Below are 20461 nucleotides of genomic sequence, written 5' to 3' on the forward strand. Positions count from 1 at the left end.
TCAAAATGCTGCAAACCAGCGCTGTGTATTTATTAACATTCTTATACAGACAGAAGAGCCAGGGTTACATTGTGCATTTGAGTTGCAGTCTCACATGCAGGAGGCAGTGAGCAGAAAGAAATAAAATAAAAATAAAATAATAAACAATAAAAAATAAAAAGGAAAGGGAAATAAATAGATAGCTCTATTTATTTCAGTGACAGCTTCATTGATATACTATGTTCCTTCAAGAAATCTGGTTTTGCAGTTTCCTGGGGTTTCTCTCTCTCTAGAAGCCGTTTATCTTCCATGCAGAGGTGGACAGAGACATGGACAGGGAACAAGCAGGACAGCATTGGAGGAAGCAAGGACAGGGAGCAAGCAAGTGTGGGACAGCATGGGGAGAAGCCACAATGAATGGGTTAAGAGCAAAGACAGGAGGATTGTCTTTATGTGTTTGTCAGTAAAGACTTACTAAATCCAAACTATCTTTGTTTGAAAGATGAGAAGAAGGAAGAATGACAGAATTACCAGGCAAAATGAGAACTGAAACTACAACAGCTGATGCATTTAACGTGTTCTTTACAAGACTTGATTAAATATATAAAGTTTATACGTTTAATCTGAAGAGCTAGTGTTTGTTTTTTTTAATAGCTCCCTCTTCTATTGCTTGAAGTAAAAAAGCAAAACCACAAATGAAACAATGGCACATTCCATTTCTTCTTTTTTTTTTCTTTTTCTTTTCCAGATGATGGAAAACTGTCCTTTGATGAATTCAAAGCTTACTTTGCTGATGGAATTCTGAGTGGAGAAGAACTGCATGAACTTTTTCACACAATCGATACACACAATACTGAGTAAGTGTCCACTTCTTACAATCAAAGTGCTACTGTCTGCACCTGAGAATGGAAAAAAGATATCAGGATGATTTTAGAAAACAAGCCTAAGAAGAAAGCTGCTTCTGGGAAGCTAGACTGTGTCATACTGCTCTAAACCTTACAACTTCACTATTTCTAAACATTTCAGAAATACACGTATGTTCCAATAAATATGATTTGTGCACTAAGAACATGGGGTGGAAACTTGATTCCTTCACTGTTCTCCTATCATGTCAGTAAGGAAGTGGGTCTGTGGCTTCCTACAGGCTTAAATATGAGTTTCTCAGCTCTTGATGCACCTTCACAGAAATAAGTACTTGGACAACGATTGCTTTGGTTATTTTTTTCCTTGCTCAACATTTGGTCCAAGTACTCATTTCTGTGAACCACGGTCAAGAATTGAGAAACTCATGCAAAGATACCAAGTGATACATGGGATACCAAGTGTTGGTGTCAACACTTAGGAGATTTGGATGTCCCCATTACAGTTGGGCTAAACAAGGCAACAGGCTAAGGGTACAAAGAACCTTGCTCATTACTTTCAGTAGATTCAAATTGTGCCATTGTATTATCTCTTGTGCTATTTTTTTCTTATGTACAGTGATTGAAGAAGAGAATTAATTTCCTTTTATCCCCTTTCTGGCCATCAGCAGTTATTCACAGCAGGTCTCACAGCTCTTCTTAATTAGGAGGGTGTTATTAAGCTAGTGGTTTTTAAACTGGACTGTTTTTGTGGTAAAGAAGGTTGTTTATTTCTTTCTCTTGGAGGTTATGGAGACATTAGTTAGCAATCACAGCATGGGTTGTGTTTCTCTTTACAAGCAGTGATTACATAGTAAGTCAGTATTGCTTTTCCCATCTGTGTACAGTGGAGTAACGTGTATGAAGATGCTATCACAGCCCAGCCTTCTATGTTTGCTATAAGAAAACCCAGGACAGTGTAATAGGACCTTATCTCATCCAGTATCAAACTCTGCTGTGTCCCTGGGGTTTATCTTACTTTCCACAGGCAAACAAAACCAACAGGCTGGTATTTTGTAATTCATGTACTTCATAAAAATCCAGACACTAACACAGAGTGAGGTTTTACTACCTTTCTTCCTCACACTCATGAACTCAGCAATCACTTTAATATTTAGGACTTGCACATTAACCCAGGTAGTTCCAGACAGGCCTTTCCCCTTGGCTAGATCCTGACAGCACTCTCCTGTGACTTTTTCTCCCCTGGATTACATCACTGCAACCTTCCTTTTTCCCCTTGTCCTCAGTTTCTGCTGCTCTTCCCCTGCAAACATCCAGTTCCCATGGCTGTTATGAATCATTAGCCCTAAATATCAGCTTGGGCCCATTGCCCTGGAGACCTATAAATGACCAGATGTGATGCTGGCCATTGACTTTCCAATTGCCCTTGCAGCATAATGCCTGAAGTTTTGTGGGAAACATTTCAAAGTTCATTCTTCCAAAGCAGCCTCACTCAAGCCCTTGTGTGCTTAAAATCTTGTCTATTTTTTTCCACCCTTATTAGTCTAATAAAATGTATCCTCCTACAAATTTTGCCTCCTGTTGGTCTAGGTGGAATTACTCTTCTTTTCCAGAAAGTGTAAAGAAAACAAGGAAATCCATTGAAGTCCGAGATCTGATCAATATTTCACAAGTATATGCTAGAAAATACGCATCTTAGTTTCTGATCTTTTATGGACATCTTCCAGGCAAATAAACATCAAAATTCTAAATAAGTTTTTAGTTTCTCATTAGCCATTATAAAAATGTTTATTAGGGGTGGGAGGAACAAAACCAAACCAAAACAGAAAAACAATTAAATGAATTCACGTTAACTATTCAAAGTGCTGCTTACTTCAAGCTATTTAAATATGCAGTTTACACAGGGAAGCACAGGTCTTTGGTGTCTAAAGGGCTTAGTTGTTTTTTTATAAAGGTGTATGAAGTGCTTTTCATTTGCAGTAATTTCAGTGTGATTATACGAAGACATGAAATGCCTATAGTTAGGATTCCTTCTTGGGATCTGTTCTGTGCATTCCTAGTAGCACTCACATAGGTACCTAATTGATATAAATGTAGGGATATATCCCCTAGGAGTTAAGGTCTATACAACTCTGTTGGTCTGTTTCTTAGCTCAGTTATGTATGCTTCTGTAAATCGGGAAAAGCCTTCCCAGAATCATTATGTTTCAGCCCACACAACATGGAAACATTGGAGTATTTATCACAAGACCATCCTAAAGTATCCATTATTGAAGACCCTCAGTATTGTGATGCTACATAGAAACAGGTTTCCCTGATATATCATTCACCTTTGTAGACAGGACAGGAGAAGGAACAATATAAACAGGTTATGTTTTAGCATAAGAAAATAAGAGAAGCCAATCATTATTTACCTAATTTACCATATTACCCTAAAGTACTTAAGTACTATAAATTTAAAGCCAAAGGCTGCAGAAATTACTGCTGAGTAATTATGCACTGTGTACAGGAGAAATAAGTGCAACATTTTAATTTCTTCAGGATTCTTAAAACCAGTGACCAGGGCTGAGGAACAAATACAACGTATGCAGTCTACCTAATCCTGGCAAAATAAATCACATGCTTCTTGGAACACCATGGGAATTTGCTTAGTCTATTATACTTCTCATATTTTTTTATCCCTGTTATTCAAAGACTCATTCATACAGGGCAGGACTTCCTCATGTTACCACATATGTGCATGAGAGTGAGTTTACATTACCATGATTGCACATCTGCATTTGCCAGGGAACATCCTGAATGGGATAAATATCCTCAATGTAAGAACTCTGAGAAAAAGATAGATGCTTTATACCTATTTTTATTTTCTTTTTATTTGTAATGCCTTTAAAAATTACTTGTAACGTTTGTGTTATTACTATTTGTAAAGCTTTTTCTCTGTACTGGAGAATATCTGGATATGAAGAATATGTAAAAAAGTGAGAATAACATGGTTTTCCTCCTGGGAAAGTGGTGAGGCTTTGCAAAGGCTGGAGTTGTTAGCTGAGAGTAGTTAATGCAAGGGGCACAGCAGCCATCAGAGAAAGAGAAGTCTCACTGACTGGGAAAAGTCTCGCAAAAAGCATGGCACAAAAGTCACAGAGAGTATGTACTGTGAAAGATCAGATTTTCATGTATTTCAGAGGGTTGAAGAGGTGGAAGACTAGGAAAACCTACTAAATTACCTTTTTCAACAAGAAGAGAGGGTGCTTTCTTTTGCCTGGTTATCATTTATTAGAGAGTAGAGTCTAGCTATAGATGATAAGAAAACATGCTTAAATTTAAACAGTAATAAGAAGCTGAGTTTTTTTTTTTTTCTTTTTTCTTTTTTTTTTTCCTGAAATCTTTAACTGTTAAAACGCTTAATGCCTGACTTTGGAGCTGAAGAGCATTCTATGCCACTTGATCTCTCTTTAAGAGAGGGAAGGCTTTAAAAAGAACTTGTAAAGGCTTTCCTTAGCACCTTTTTGCTTTTGAAAACCCTGTCATCAGGCAGGCAGCAAGATAAAGCATGCCAAATATCAGATGGATACAGCAAAGAGAGACAGCTTGGGCAGTATAATAGGAATTCCTTATTAGGATAGCTTTCCAACAAAAATCACATGAAGCAAATATAATAAGGAGGCTGAAAGTTTACTCACTGGCATTTACTGAAAAGGGCAGATTATGTAAAATGTCTTAAATTAACCAGCTGGCTAAGAAAAGCAGCAAAATGTTCATTGAACCTTGGAAAATTTTGTAATGCAAGCATTAGAAGAATCATGTACATATTAAATAATCCTAAAACTATCTATTATGTGATGTTTTCATTTGAAAATTGCCCAAGGGAATGAAATGATAATCTTCGTATGTGCCTGTAATCTCCAAGTAGTTCATGGCTTTTTTTCAGTCAGGGAAGATGAGAAAATCTACTCAGTTATGTCTCTGGTAGATTTGTACAGATTATTTAGTCTTTCTTACCAGTTAAATACAGACTTTTTCAAACTCTAGCAAATCGTGTATCTTCTCTGTACTTCATGCCCTTATTAACAAAATGCAGACTGTAGCTCCTTTATCCCAGGAATGTTTGGTAAGGATAGAGGTTATGCAGTGTTCATATACCGCAGTGATTTACACTGCATGTAAGTGCCTAGGACAGAGAGCTAAGGAAGTATGTCATGATTGATAGATCATTTCTGGAGTACCTCAAGACCTCATAGCCAGTTTGCCACAAGAGCAGACTTCAGGTTGTTTCTACCTGCACTAAATCTTTTAATTCTGCCTGCATTCAAAACCTCACTTTCTGTGTGCATGAATCTTTGTGCTTCAAAGCCTGAAGACAGAAAATGGAAGGTGGCCTTGGAGTGATTTTTGTGGACCTTGGGAAACCTGAATTCCCTTCTCAACTCTGCTACAACACTCTTTCAAAAAGAAAAGATGCACAAGTATAAGGGACTTCCACGGGTTTAACACCCCTAAGAGACCTAAATTAACCAGCTATTATTAACAAACCAAGCTAATGCAACACACCTGGTACAAAGAAGATAGGCTGTGGCGTACCTCTAAAATGAGTGGTTATCATTTTCAAAGTAATAGTAGGACAAAAATAGGGGGAATTAATTTTCCAGTAATTAAGGTTGTGTCTGCCTAACTGACTATGATTGCTGCACCTTGCTATTTGGTGTAGAGAGGTCTTATCTTTTTAGAAAGAGTCAATTGAGGCTAAATTGACCGTAATAACCAGGAAAAAAAGATTAAGTTGGAATTAGGTATCGCTGTATAAAATTTCCAAAAGATAGGTAGAACTGAAGGTCACTATGCTGGGATGAATTTATATTTACAATTTGTCTAGGACCTGCAGTACAGGTCATTCATCCAGGGGAGATCATTGCTTTTACTGAAAGTTTACATTTTATGTGGATTTTTCCTCAGTACGTAATTTGGAATATTTATCTTGTGATCTATGAGTGTGCTATACATAGGCTGACCATTTATTTCCTAAAATCTATGTATGTTTTTTATAAAATCTTAATCATTGAGTAAATATGAGGAAAGACATACCATACAAATTGATACCTTGACTGTTTTAACTTCCATTACCTTTTTCTTTTTACAGACGGAAACAAATGTAAGAAATAAATAAGGAATAAAAGATATTAATAATGATGCCATCACTATTTAGACAGCCAGAATGGGTGAAATAGTGTGTTCATGAAAAAATGAAGGTCTTTTTTCCCCATATTTTAGTACTTCTATGTTTTTTACCTTTCTTGTGGTTGTTTTAATACAAGAACTGTATTTGTAAGAGCTAGCAATCAAAAATATAAACAGTAAACAATTACATTTGTGGAGGACTCTTCTGTCTACTGAACCTTAAAGCAATATAATAACTAGTTCATAGGCCAACTACTAGATCATAGGATCATAGAATCTTTAAGGTTGGAAAAGAGCTCCAAGTTCATCTGGTTCAACTGTCCCCCTACAACCAATATTACCAACTAAAACACATCCCTAAACTGTGCCCCTAGATGCACAGTTACACCATATTTCCCCCCATGCTCGGAGTAGCTCATACTTGTTCACAAGGGCTTCACATAGTTGTTTTTGTTATTGGTTTGCATGGTCGTTGTTGTTGTTGATGGTTTTTTGTTTAGTTTAGTTTTTTGTTTTGTTTTAAGCGTCCTAAAAGACCACACAGAAACAAGAGGAGACTGGACCACTTACACACTGAAAAAGTGACTTTCAACTGAAAGTCTCCTGTATTTCTGCTTTCTATGATCTCACAAAACCTTTGGTCAATGCCTACTCTATCACACACCATTAAATTGTATAAAGCAGTTGTTAGGCGAGTCCTGGCTCAGACACCCGCACTCCACCCTTGTGAGACAAGGCTTTGCATGGTTGCAGCAGGGATTAGGTCTGGGCAGTCACAGCCGGATCTCCTGCTGCCCCTGAAGGACAGATCAGGCATCTCACCAGAGGTGACACTGAATGCCTTGGCTTGTTGCCTGTTGTTTCCTAGTGTGCAGCACTTAGCATTTGCATCTACTGCTAAATTGGGTCCTTCTTGTATGAAAAGACCCTTTAAAAAAGTAATATAAGCAAGAAATCAACAGCAGTGGTTGTTCAAGAGTTCAGTTTCAACCTAGGCTTGTACAATGATCCTTTCCCCCTTATTCATAACATTTTAAACATTTTACAGATACCCCAGTACCAAGCACACTGTGAGCATCTGGGCTACATCTTAAGGTCTCTTGAGGGCTGTTAGGAGGCCAAACTAGAACCTGCAGCATGCAGGGTAGAAGCCAGCTCACCATGGCATGATGTAGACCAACATGAGGGCACAGATGTGTGAAGGGAAGGAGCAAGAGAAAGAGCTTATCTTTGCCTCCCAATTGGGCACATATTTGGAGAGGGTGTTGGAAGCAAATAGAGGTGCTGGAAAGGCATCAGAGGTTTTTTCAGGGCTGACAAGGAGGATGACACCAGGCAGCTCATGGAGGACGTAGTCTGAAGGCCATAGCTTGAGAAATTTTGAAGCTGAATAACCACATGTTCTGCTGTCTTTGAGCATTCTGTTTTTTAACTCCTCTGTCAAATGACCATGAAATGTTCATTTTGACTGTGTTTCAGTTTGTACTGTCACGGCAGAAGCATAAATGACTAGATACATCTCAAGCCAAAGGCTATCAGAGACTAATGCTAAAAACTATCTGAAGATGGGGAAAGCAAGCTGGTTATGTTAACTATAAGAGACATTTTATCTTTATAAAAATTACAAAGGCAATATTTGGGAAGTATAAAGCTGAAAAGAGTAGAGTTGTCTTGCCACCTTAAGTGTTGTGGTTCTTACATATTCTCCTAAGTACTATACTTAGGAGCAAAGTGGAGCACAAGAATATTTTACAGATTAATTAGGATGAGGAATCTTTGAATGTGACTGGCTTTTGCTGACTTTCAACTTTAAAATATTAAATAATATTTTTTGTGACATTTCAGTTGTTCTTTTGTTTCTTGGCCCTTTTGAATCACTATATCACCAAATAATAGTAAATAAATATTACTAAATGCCAATACTAAATAATAAATATATAATATTAAATACCAAACCCAGATCTGAAGATCTTCTTACTTCTGCATCAGGAAAATAAGTGGTATTTTTATTATTAACTTGATATTTGAAGTATTTCAATAATGTGTGCATTGTTTCTACTACCTAGTTTATATTTTAGTACTTCTATGAGCACCCATATGTTTTCTAAATCTAATTGTGCATATGTTCAGTGCTACTACCTGGGGGTTGTAATACTGCTGAAGAAACTGTTTAAACACAATCATCCTAACTCAGAAAAACCTTACTTGTGGGCTTAGCATGTTCTCAACAACTAATAAATTCCATTAACTGTCATTCATATCTACCTTTACTGAACACTAAGCAGCTTGATTATGCAAGAGTATTGGAGCACAGTTCAGCTTCAGAGGAGGTAGTTCTGCAGAAGTACATCTATTTTGTTTACCTGTATTATTGTCCTTAAAGCAGAGGAAAGTATTAGCACAGATCTTTTTATACATGGTTAGAATTAAGCAGGAGAATTTTGAAATTTGGGGTTAGTGGGGTGAATGCTTTTACAGCTCATTTCTCTGGTAAATCTGCCCCTGACAAATTCTCTCAGCTGTGGCAAGTCCATGTTTCAGCAGAGCAAGAATCCTTGAAATGGTTAATGGCTCAGTGAATAGGTTTTAGCAGTCTTTGCAAATGTACATCTCCCTTTTGCTCTTACCCTTCTGCTTTCCCTCCCCCCACTCATAACTTTCATAGAAATTGTTTTTTGCATAATGGCATCCTCAGGGAAAAGGTGTCAGAAGATAATGAGAATATTTGGCAAAGTTACAAACTAAGAGATATGCAGAAGATCTCGAGGGGATTCAGTCTGCAGCACTGCCGGAGAGATAGTGCGATAAATGCTTCGCTGATTACTGACTCATATGAATCAGTGGGGAATCAAACTTGTTTTTCTCACTTTTCTCATTGGCAAAATGAAGCCCTCCGTCAGGATCTTTGTTACAAGGTGTGCTAGGACTATTGAGGCAGACCTGGGGCGCACACAACTTCCTGAAGGCAGGTATCACATTAAGCCTTTGTGTGTGGCACAAGTTAAAGCAGATAAAATACTCACAAACCAGAGACAAGTTTGGTGAGGGACTGAGAGCTTTGGCCACCAACAGCTCCCAGCAGGTGCTGGGCATTTGAGAGAGTCCATCACACTGCACATGTAGGGTGGGACTTGGTACTATAAAGACACATCTACACTTGCATGTGTATGTGTCAGCAGAGTGCCTGTCTACCTCATTGTCAGCCTGAGACACCTGCCCAAGGCAGACAGGATGACACAGAAGGTGCAATTGGACATGAATGGTGAGGGAAAGATGCTGGAGCATCTGAAACAACACTAGGTGCCTATGTCCAATTAAGCTCCTTCTGGCTGGTGTGCTGAAAAGTCACTCACTCCATTGAATGCACCAGGGCTCCTTTGTATGGTAGGGTAGGCTGGACACTTGTATCAGGAATAGTGTAGCCAGCAGGACCAGGGAGATGATCATCCCCCTTTACTCAGCTCTGGTGAGGCCGCACCTCGAGTACTGTGTTCAGCTTTGGGCCCCTCACTACAAGAAGGACATCGAGGCCCTGGAGCATGTCCAGAGAAGGGCTGTGAAGCTGGTGCAGGGCCTGGAGCACAAGTCCTGTGAGAAGCAGCTGAAGGAACTGAGGGTGTTTGGTCTGGAGCAGAGGAGGCTTAGGGGAAACCTTATTGTTCTCTACAGCTACCTGAAAGGAAAGTGTGTGGAGCTGGGGGTTGGCTTCTCACAGATAACCAGTGATAGGACTAGAGGGAATGGCCTCAAGTTGCACCAGAGGAGGTTCAGGTTGGAAATGAGCAGACATTTCTTCTCCAAAGTTAGGCATTGGAATGGGTTGCCCAGGGAGGTGGTGGAGTCACCGTCCCTGGGGGGGTTCAAGGAAAGGTTGGACATGATGCTTAGGGACACAGTTTGGTGGGTGACATTGGTGGTAGGGGGATGGTTGGACCAGATGATGTTGGAGGTCTTTTCCAACCTTAATTACTCTATGGTTCTGTGACACACACTGCATATGTGGATTTAGGACATTTAGGACTCTGAGCCCCAAAGTGAATCTTCCTCCCTCCTCCTGTCCAGGTCTTCATAAGCAGAGCTCTACTTCCTCCACTGGGGCAAAAGAGAAGTGCTGAGACTATATGCTCTAACAATACATTCCAAAAGGATGCCAACTTGATGCTTGAGATGGAGGTGTTGGTCAGCATTATCCTTGCAACCATGGAAACCCATCCACCTGCACTAGCCTTCAACCCAGTACTGAGCAGTGTAACTACAATGAAATGCATGCTATATGGGACCACAGAACTTCCCTCAGGACTCTGGTTGTAAAGATAATAATGATGAGTCCTCAGTAATTTGACAGTAGTCTAAGAATAGTAATTATCTGTCCCTTGGATAACGTGCTTTTGTTTCAGTTGAGAGGCATATTTTGGTCTCATGCTGTTGACGATTTATCACTGTCCAATGCAAGTACACAGAAAAAATAATGAATTTGGAAATACAATCAGGAAACAAAAAAGATTTATTAAAAAACAGCATGAGATACAGACAAACTCTATAATTACATGAACTGCAAGAGAGTGAAAAGTATTTTTTCAAAAAAACAATTATTCCATGGGGAAAAAAAATGCAGGAGGGAAACAATACATCGAGTTTTGACCATCTTCTAAAGCTAGATCTTTACATGGTGCAGCACTGACATGAGGAAGGTATGTTTTCTACTATTTAAAAGAGATAATTCAATGTGTTGGCTTTAATTCTCAGACTTTTCAAGACATTAGCTACAGAAATCAGTTTGAAAATTAAGTACAGATAAGAATTCAAAGTTGAAAATTAAGTACAGATACTGTTCAGAAGGAGCTGATACAGTTTAGTATTTCATGACTGAACAAAATAAGTTTAATGAGAATTGCTTACACAGTTCTGATATTAACACATATCCTCTGCTCAGACAAAAAAAAGCTGGAAATAGAGTTGCTTGGAAATTTTTCATATGAATGGTTATTTATAACATAAAAATCAGTTTTCTGCAGAAAATAAGAGACTCGCTCACAGTGGGAAAATCAAAATGTAATGAATAGCTTCAATTGCACTGACCTAAATGGAGCTGACCTAGAATGCTTCATTTCAGATCAGTTCTTCAGGAGACAGCATTAGCGTCTTAGTATTGTGCTCATTACTTAATTGTTGGTGTAGTTTGAGGGCCTGGTCTCTTCCATAAATCCAAGTTTCCCAGAGAACCACAGCAGTTCAGTATCTCTATCAACACATGCATTTATAAACACTTTAATAAACCGATATGGAACATTATGTTTTGGGTAACAATGAATGGTTGAATCTTAGTTTAAAAAAAAAAAAAAAAAAAAAAAAAGTAAAACCATCATTTTGGAACAAAATCAGAAGTTGAAACATCATTATCATCTACTGGAGGGTATCAACTCTGAAATTTGCCTAGTTTGTGGCAAAAAAGCCACCATGATGGTGCCTCAAATCTCCCTGTTTTGGACTGTGTGACTGAGAATCTGTTAAAAAATCACCCTTGCACAGTTCTCTACAGATTTTAGTATCCACAACTTGTAATAGTATTATTAAGACTCTTTTAAAAACAGAGATACGGCTAGGATCATTAAGGTGGCTAGACAAGTTCATTGCATCCTGGCCTAATGTAAAGGACTAAGGAATTTTTAGGTGAGCTTTGTCAGGGAAAAAAAAATAAATTCTCTCCTGTAGTCCTGCCACACGTAGAGCATTAAGTGACAACTCTGAAGTTATTGCTTGGTCTGGAGCTAAGTATAAGCAAACTAGATAATTATTTAGTACAGAAAAACATGGGACAGTAAAACAGCCATCAGCCCCACTGCCCATGTCAGAGCTGTGAAAGCCAAGCTGGCTGCCATGTTTGAGAGGCCAGAGGGTGTATGGTCCATTTAGCCCTGGGGTGAAGAGCAGCAGTGTCCTTGCAGAAGCAAGAAATTTGGCTTCCCAGGGATCAGCCCCAGGAGCTCTGCCCCATTTTGCCCCTTCTTCCTCCCCTCCCTTTTCTGTGGCAAGATGCCAATGCCTTGTCCTCCTAATGGCAGAAGACAGTTTTGCCTCCAATAATAAGAGACCTTGAGCAAACCTGAGCAAAAAATGTCCTTGATATTGCAAAGGAGCTGTGAAGCAGCATATTCTTAAAATGGAAGGGCACATATTCTAAGTCTTTGCACAATACTCTCTGCAGTGTTGGAGCACTTATCTCATTTGGCTGACTTGAAGCAGAATGGGATGCAAGACCTGCAAAGAGCATACAGCTTTTTGGCTGAGAGTGTCCACAGATGATTGTTCAGCTGCCCTTGCGCAGTCTAAGTAACACTTCATTCCTTTCATTCACAAATTATATGCTTCGACTTAACAATAGTAGATGCCAGCCTCCAACTTTCCTCCCTGAAACCAAATTTATCAGAGACATGCAAATGGGACCAAAAAAAGAGTTGGTTCAAGCCTCTGAAATCAATCATTCTCAGTATTGAGAGTAGACTTGAAGAAGAAAGTTTTATTCTCCTCCAACTATGACAGGAGTAGCAATGAATTTCCTAAATGAAATTAGTTTATAAAATCTTTCTTATAGTATTGGATTCTTCAATAGTATCACAGCTCTAGACAGAGTGCACACCGCATATCATTCCTGTGCTGAAGACATGGCAGTGACTCCTCTCATGGCCTGGGGAAAACACACAGATGTGCTGGCACCTCTGCCTAGAGGTGCCTTTCATGCCAGGGTCAGTATGTGTTGGGTCAGCTGCTGGAGCTGTGGATCACTGGGTTCACATCGGTGGATGGGTCAAGTGGCTTTGACCTTCCCACTTTGGCTGGTCCCACCCCACAGCTGACCAATGTGGGCAGAACCCAGGAGTGCTCACAGCTGGTTTGCATGCCTACATGTGAGGCCTCTTCCAGAGGTATCACAAACAGGTATTTTGGCCAAAGTTCATTCAGGTGAATTTGCTTACCTGTCTGCCACAGAGCTACAGGTAATATCAACCTTGTGTCAGTGGCATATGTCCCTGGCATATGTTCATGTTGTTAGGTAGAGAGCACTGTAGACAAAAGGCAGGCATGTAAAAGGACTGCATTTAGTAGTTAGAAAGCAAATTGAGAGCAGAGGTTTACAAAAAGATGATTGTGCTGACGTGACATGAATGAATTTGGCTACACTCTGTGCTTTGGGTGCTTATCAAGAGTGGAGTGCTGGAGCCTGGATGTGAGTCATCCAGCAAATATTGCAAATTACATGTTCAGCACTGCCAGATTATAGGTCTAAGCAGAAGCATCCTTGGCATATATACTCACTGAAGTGACAAACAGGTGCCCACTGTAAGTACTGAGCTGCAGAAACAGCCCCTTGGTGTGTACCTCACTCCTGTACTATTAAATATATTCCAAACTTATTTAATTGCTTCTGTAGCATCCTGCAGGGTGCTCAAAGTTGTTTGTGTGCAGAAAAAGAATGCCTGAGTTTGTTCACAACTGTGTTGCTTGAAGAAACATGTTATTATTTCTGAAAGAATGAAATAATCAGTGGCACACAAAATTATAGTGTCCCTGCCTAGAACAGCATCCCCTTCAAACAGGATGCCAAGAACAATGGAGCTTCAAAGGATATTTATAATATAAAAGGAAAGACAGAGAGTTTGCTAGAGTGAAATCCATGCTCTTTTTGTCATTTCTATGTTCTGTCACAGACTTCCTGAAGGCTGTTGCACAAATCACTTTGGATGGTAATTTTCTAATTATTCAGGTGCCCAATTCCAAATGAAAACCAATCCAGCATCTAAATACATTTCCATTTTCGGTCCATTTTGCAGCTGTATCGCTTTTGTCAGTGGAACTAACAGAGATGTTTTGATGACAGTAATGCTGAAAGCCTCTGAGCCATATCATGGTGCTATACCACTACCACACTGCTGAGGATAGTGCAGAATAAGAAGGACCAGAATGGATTTTAATATGAAATTTAAAAACAGAGAGCAAATTTGACTGGCTAACAATGTTAGAAGTTGATTTAAACTCAGCTATCAGGATGCAAATTAGAAAATTCAGAAGTGTTGTGTACAAAGAGAAGTCGTGAAGATGTGAAGAGGCAGAAAATATAGGGACAGTGAATAAAATGTGGGCAACATAACAACCTGTCATGTAATAGTAGCATTTTGCTTCTGTTTTTTGACTCAGGTGTTTTTCCAGCCTTCACAATCTCAGTCTGCATTTGAGGAGTGAACATCTGGGGTGTTTCAAAAATGACTGCTGAGTTCTGGAAGTGATTGCAATTGGGTTGATCATTGATGCCACAGTGACCCGTGGTGAACAGCTTTAAGGATTCGTAGACCCTTCTTCCATCAGATAGTTTGCTGACCTAGGTTAAGTTCCCCAGCTTCAGCACTGATTCTTAAAGACTATGAATTTCACTATACCTGCCACCAAGGTCATTGGAAAAAACAGATGCAAGACCCATTTGTAGCCATTCCACTTGGCCCATACAAATTCAGTTCAGATGATGACCTTAAGCTAATAAAAGTTTTTGTAAAGGTTCATTTACTTCATCAATTAAAAATGCTCAGAAGTTTTTATAGCCCTGACTATGCAAGTTTGTAAGAACCCAGGATCCTGCAATTTTTGTCTGTTTCTGTCTTCCTTGTGAGTAAAAGCCAAATACATGAAAGTTAACATTGGAGAAATTGACTTTAAGATAATACTGTGTCATCATTTTATTAAAGGTCAATAAAAAATCCCATTAAAAAGATAAGTGAAAAAATCCTAAGTGCAATCAGCCGTTCAATATTCACCCATCAGCAAGATTCAGAAAGGACATTCATGCTTTTAAGTTTCTTTAATAATCAGCTTCTTTTCCTCCCTGGGAAAAAAGTCAATATGATAACTTTCAGAATTGAGCTGTAGGTCAGAGGGTTTATCTTTTGACTATTAAAACCTGAGAGAGAAAGACTGCTTAAAAGTTGATCAGGATTAATTTTATGTAAAATAAACAGTTTTGAATTTTATAGAATAATTACATACATTTATGTATTTATATCATATGTTTATATGTGTTTCCTAGCAATATGGCAATACAATTATTATTTTCACGTGATTAATTTTGCTGCTACATTTTGTTGCAGTTACTACTGGTGAAACTGTTTTGTATGGCCAGAAAGACTTAGTAAGATTTTGTGGTGACAGGCTGTGTCTGTTTTTGACCTCTTGTTGTACTCTGTCTTGTGGAGGACTATTGCCTGGTGATGAGTACAAATGGGAGAAAGACATTGGGTTTTCCCTCGTTTAGCACGGAGGGCTGAGCAATGATCTGTGCTGTCCAGCATGACAGACACAGAAGAGGAGTGCAGGTGGGGGAAAAAAAATAAAAAATTCTGGTGATGCAAACAAAAACCATTACTTTGCTCATTAACCCTCTATCTTTTTATCTTTCCAGCAATCTTGACACAGAAGAGCTCTGTGGTAAGTTCCTTGATGAGCAAGAACATAATCTATGCCAGCAGCAGCCCTGTGCAAGTGAACATACCATGTGTTATGATACTTTTTTCTGTTTAACCTTTGTAACTCAGACAGAAAATATTTAAATTACACTGAAAGAACTACACTGGAAGAATGCAGATGGCTTATTATTTTTCAGACTGTCATCCATTAGATGCAGATAACACCTTGAAAATATTTTTTCTTAATTCATGCTTCACATTTGCTGAGCTTTAAAAAATGTCTCTCTCTGTTCTGATGAAAGGACAGGTACCTTTACCTTGTTTCCCTGTCATACAAGATATTTTTTCTAGTTAGTTCATTGTTTTCAAAGGTAATAGTGTTTTGGTAATTTTGAAAGAAAAAGATTTCCATATTAATATCCAACTGGAGGAAAGCAATGAACTTTCCTCCAACTCGGTCCAGTAAGAACAGCAGTTTGATTGTCCTCATGTTTGACCCACTGACCTACCTCTGTGCCCTGTCCAGGCTGTGAGTAATTAAGCTTTTTCCCTGAGACCCTGATTTCTCTCCCCCTGGTTTTACGGCACCTGATTTCTCTCCCCCTGGTTTTACGGCACCTGATTTAGGGGCGCTGCTTGCAGCAGGAAAGAATTCACAGAAAATTTCTGCAAGTCCTCCCACAAAATGTCAAAAAAAAGTCATACTTGTCAAAAACAGCCTATTTCTGGGAAAAGTGGCAAATAGTGGCCTGCTGAATTTTCCCAAGGTCAATAATGCTGAAGACTTTCAAAAGCTGAAAATGCTGTAGATTTGAGTGCTAGCTCATTTACTTGCCCACAAGGTGACTCTGCTCATGCTCAAGAATCCACTGAGAGGCATCTCATTGTGTGGCTTATAAATATAGAATCGTTTTGATAAAGTCAATTGGGCTGTGATGACTTCTGCTAGCTGAGAATCTATCTGACCAAAATTAGGCCATCCTGGCCAAGGAATAACATGGCCTTTTTCCACAAATGATTTACAGCTTTAGTTTTTGTTTGTTTGTTTGTTTTTTGCACTGGAGGCTTGCTCAGTACCGCCACCCCACCACCAGTTCACCAGAGGGCTTGGCAGGGTCTCAGCCCAGCGTTGACTTTGTTTTCTGACTGTTTTGATTAAAGATGTGCAGCTTTAGCAGTCCTCTTGATATCTGAGCTCTTCAGCTTCCTTGTAAATCTTTTCCCAGGTTGCCACTAGAGTGTTTCTCATTTGTGAATCTGGTACTGAGTTTACCCAACACATATTTAGTCTCCATCTTTCTCTGACTCATCTCCATAGCTCCTCCAAAACAAAGATTCATTTCCAGGATACTAATGCATGACGCATTTTCTCCCTAAATCATTTAATTCAACCACTCAGCAATACCAGCTTTTGTCACCAGTGCTCCTGAAACCTCATGCGTTCATGACTCCCCAGAGAAACGCTCTGACCTCTTAAAAGCCTCAAAGTATGCTATTTATTATTTCAAAAAGCTCCCATCTAAGCTTGCTCTTCCTATCTGTCATTTAGATATTATTTTTCATCTTCGTCTAGACAATCTATGTCTAAATGTCTCATCTAACACAATCACTATCTTTAGCATGGTTTTCTTTTTTTTTTCTTACATCTTCCCTCCTGTGCCTCCCTCTGCTGTATTTCACTTGACACTGACCAAGTGAGGTTCGTTTCCTCTTGATGTAACCCTCTGACTCTGAGCTACCTTCCTGGTTTGTATCCTCCTGAGATGCCTCACAGGTGTCACACCAACCTTCCTCCTCCCTCATGCTCTGATTTAGTATCACCTGTGTTTACAGGCAACATTGGTCTTCTCTCTTGACTAGTAGATTCCTTGTAGATCCCTTTTTCCACACACTATTAACTGTCTGATAGTATGTCTCCTTGGCCCTGATTTATTCCATAAATAGCAGTCAGACCTACTTTGTGTTTGTGTGCCTTTTTAAAAGCTTATTAGTTTACATAATGGAATCGCTAAACCCTATTTGTAAAAAAGTAGTTGTATTTTATTTTATGATATTTTAGTCAGATACAAATATAAGTAGGACATTAGTAAATACAACTTTTACACTGTTTTGCATGTATTCTATTCTTGATCTATTTGAATTATGTCCTATGATTTGATATTGTCTCTTGCTGATGAGATATCCTTTAAATGGAACAGGTATACAAGGACATTCTACAATGTGTTATTTATTTACATTATTTTTGCTAAAAATATTTTGTATGCATTATATTTATTGAAAATATACTCTCAGTACCTGAGTCCAAAAGCTTAACTGACCAACTCAGTCTCTTCACTTCTCAGAGAAAAACAACTGGTCTTAGCTGACCCCAACTCACAACAACCCTGGCTTCATCTCACCTCATCTAAAGGCTTTAAAAGAGTTATTCATTTTTGTAATAATGTAAATATAATGAGATTTAGTACATATACATGGAAACTTAATTTCCTTCTAGTAACTATGAAGTAGATTTCTAAACTAAAAATCCATTTTAGAAATAAACTGTAGGCATTTTGAAAATAGGTCTATTTCAGCTCTCAAACTGATACTTTAATCTTTGTCAATATGGCAATTCATCTATTGATTTGAAAAGATTTGAAAGACTGATTTTGGTGTTGTTTTTTTGTTTGGTTGGTTTTTTTAAGTACTCCAGAAATGGTTTTGAGGGAAATATTAACAAAATTTCAAAGTAAAATCATCTCTTTCATTGTAAGTCTTGCACAATTTATATTTTTAGATAGGTAACAGTAAAATTATAACTGATTTCAGAATTGATTAAATTGATATTTAAGGAAATACCAATCTTTCAGGTCATGAGTAGGTGACTTGGGTTTCTTCTTCTTTCAGAATATTTTTCCCAGCACTTAGGAGAGTATGAAAATGTTCTATCTGTCTTGGAAGACTTAAACATTACCATACTGAAGGCAATGGACAAAACAAAGAAGGTAAGTAACAATTGTGAGGTCTTTTCATTTTGTTTAGTTGAATATGTATCCTTTTTTTTTTTTTTTTTTTTTATCTAGACAAAGTTGATAATTCATATTTAAGTTCTTCCAAGTATACTTGGTTTTGTAGCAAAGTCCAGGAGGAGAAGGCTTGTGAAAATGGTAAGTATCAGCTCTAAAGTACAATTTGGATATAATCAAAATTGTCTTTGTGAATGATCAGAAGGATGTTCTTCATATTGTAGTACCCAGAGAGGGTTCCATGTCCCAGGCCAAATTTGGGAAAGTACTATCAACTTTTGGAAATAGTCTGAATTTGAAAAAATAATCCAAGTTTTTTGAAATAGAAAATGTCAGTAAAAAAATTAAATACCAAACTACGCTACTAACTGACATTAAATTAGGTAGGCAAGTGACTCCTGGAGACATACTGGGGCATTGTATTAGTGCTATTGTTAAATGTAGACTCCAGTATAGTTTTAAAAAGATTTAAAAGGACTGTAGTGGCTCAATTCACCGCGGTCACACCTGCTCATGCCCATATCCCAGGCAGGTGTCTGATCATAAGTACATAAAGAGATCTGGTAATACGCTCTTTTTCCTTGGCTACCCTCACCACAAGGCTATTGACTGGAAGGCAAGCCATCAACAGTCTAAAAATTTTAGCCTAAGTATTTGCTGAGATCTCATGGGGGAAAAAGTCTGTATCCTTCAGTCAATCAGCAATCAATGGGGAGAAAGCTGTGCTTCTCTAGCGAAGCTGTTATCTTTGGCATTCAGGCATTTGCAAGAGTACAGCACTCATACATTTTACATGAACTGCCGAAATAAAACCCTGGAAGTGTAGCTTGTTTATTTAGAGCTTTAGCCAGTGAGCTGAATGTCTCTCAGTTCACACTGTGCATCTTCCATTCCTAATGGAGTGAACGCGCACTGACTCACCGCCTCGTTGGGCTGGATGCTAAAGAGGAACAGATTAGTTCATGCAAGCTACACAGAATTCAAAAAACAGCAACAACAAGAATAAAAATCAAAATTGCTTGATTAGCCACATGTATAAAATGCTGCTAAAGGGCAGGACTCATCATATGATAACTACTGGAAGTAAATAGAGCACAGCGTTTAAGAATTACTTCAGAAATTAATTACAGAGGAGAAGTCCCAGTGATCAGTTGTAAGAAGTAAGCATTGGCCTGACTAGAAAGTGGGCAAGAAAATCTGGAATATTAATAAATGTTATACTTGTTTGAGGAACCTCCTCCCCACCTCCCACCCCTCAAAAAAAAAAAAAAAAAAAAAAAAGAAGAAGAAAAGAACTTTAAGTTTTATCTTCCTGACTAAAGATTTAAGCTTAACGAGTTTTCTGTCTTGCAGGAATATCCCAATTGATTATACTTTAAGGGCAGTAAAACTAAAGCAAAGCTAACACTGAAAAAAAAAAAAACAAAAAAAACTTTTAATTCCATTTAGTAGACACAGTATGTGAACACCAAATATGAAGCATGTCCTTGAATATTCTAAAGGAGAGCTTTCTGCCAAGGATATACCCATCGACTACGTTTTTGTACAGAAACTAAATTCCCAATTCAGTCCTAGGAGCAGTCATAACAGGATCTCAGTTCTCAAGTGAGATGTCTGAAACAGATATACTGTGTAACCTGCTGTTGTAGCTTCACCTGGCAGGCAGCTCAGCACCACACAGTCTCACAATGGGATGGGGGAGAGAACCAGAACAGAGGTAAAACTCATGGGCTGAGATAAAGACAGTTTAATAGAACAGAAAAGGAAGGGAAAATAATAGAAGAATACACAAAGCAAGTGATGTACAATGCAGTTGCTCACCACCCACATACCGATGCCCAACTCATCCCTGAACGACACCCACCCACCCCAGACAACTCCTAGTTTTATTGTTCAGCATGGTGCCACATATTATGGGACATCCCTTTGGCCAGTCTGGGCCAGCTGTCCTAGCTCTGTCTCCTCCCAGCTCCTTGTGCACCCCCAGCCTCCTCACT

The 20461-nt window shown here is 38.6% G+C and overlaps 1 protein-coding gene across 1 annotated transcript in view; it reads left to right on the forward strand.

Moving 5' to 3' along the window:
* Window positions 1-20461, forward strand: part of NECAB1 (N-terminal EF-hand calcium binding protein 1) — a gene marked incomplete at both ends in the record, with an annotated part of 60247 nt that overhangs the window by 12727 nt on the left and 27059 nt on the right. Inside the window, 3 exons of the mRNA XM_084281461.1 lie at window positions 728-836; window positions 15456-15481; window positions 18346-18443. Coding sequence (XP_084137587.1) covers window positions 728-836; window positions 15456-15481; window positions 18346-18443 — 233 coding nt within the window. The remainder of the gene's footprint in view (window positions 1-727; window positions 837-15455; window positions 15482-18345; window positions 18444-20461) is intronic.

This window comes from Netta rufina (genome assembly GCF_964035555.1).
Source record: "Netta rufina genome assembly, chromosome: 2".
Taxonomy (NCBI): domain Eukaryota; kingdom Metazoa; phylum Chordata; class Aves; order Anseriformes; family Anatidae; genus Netta; species Netta rufina.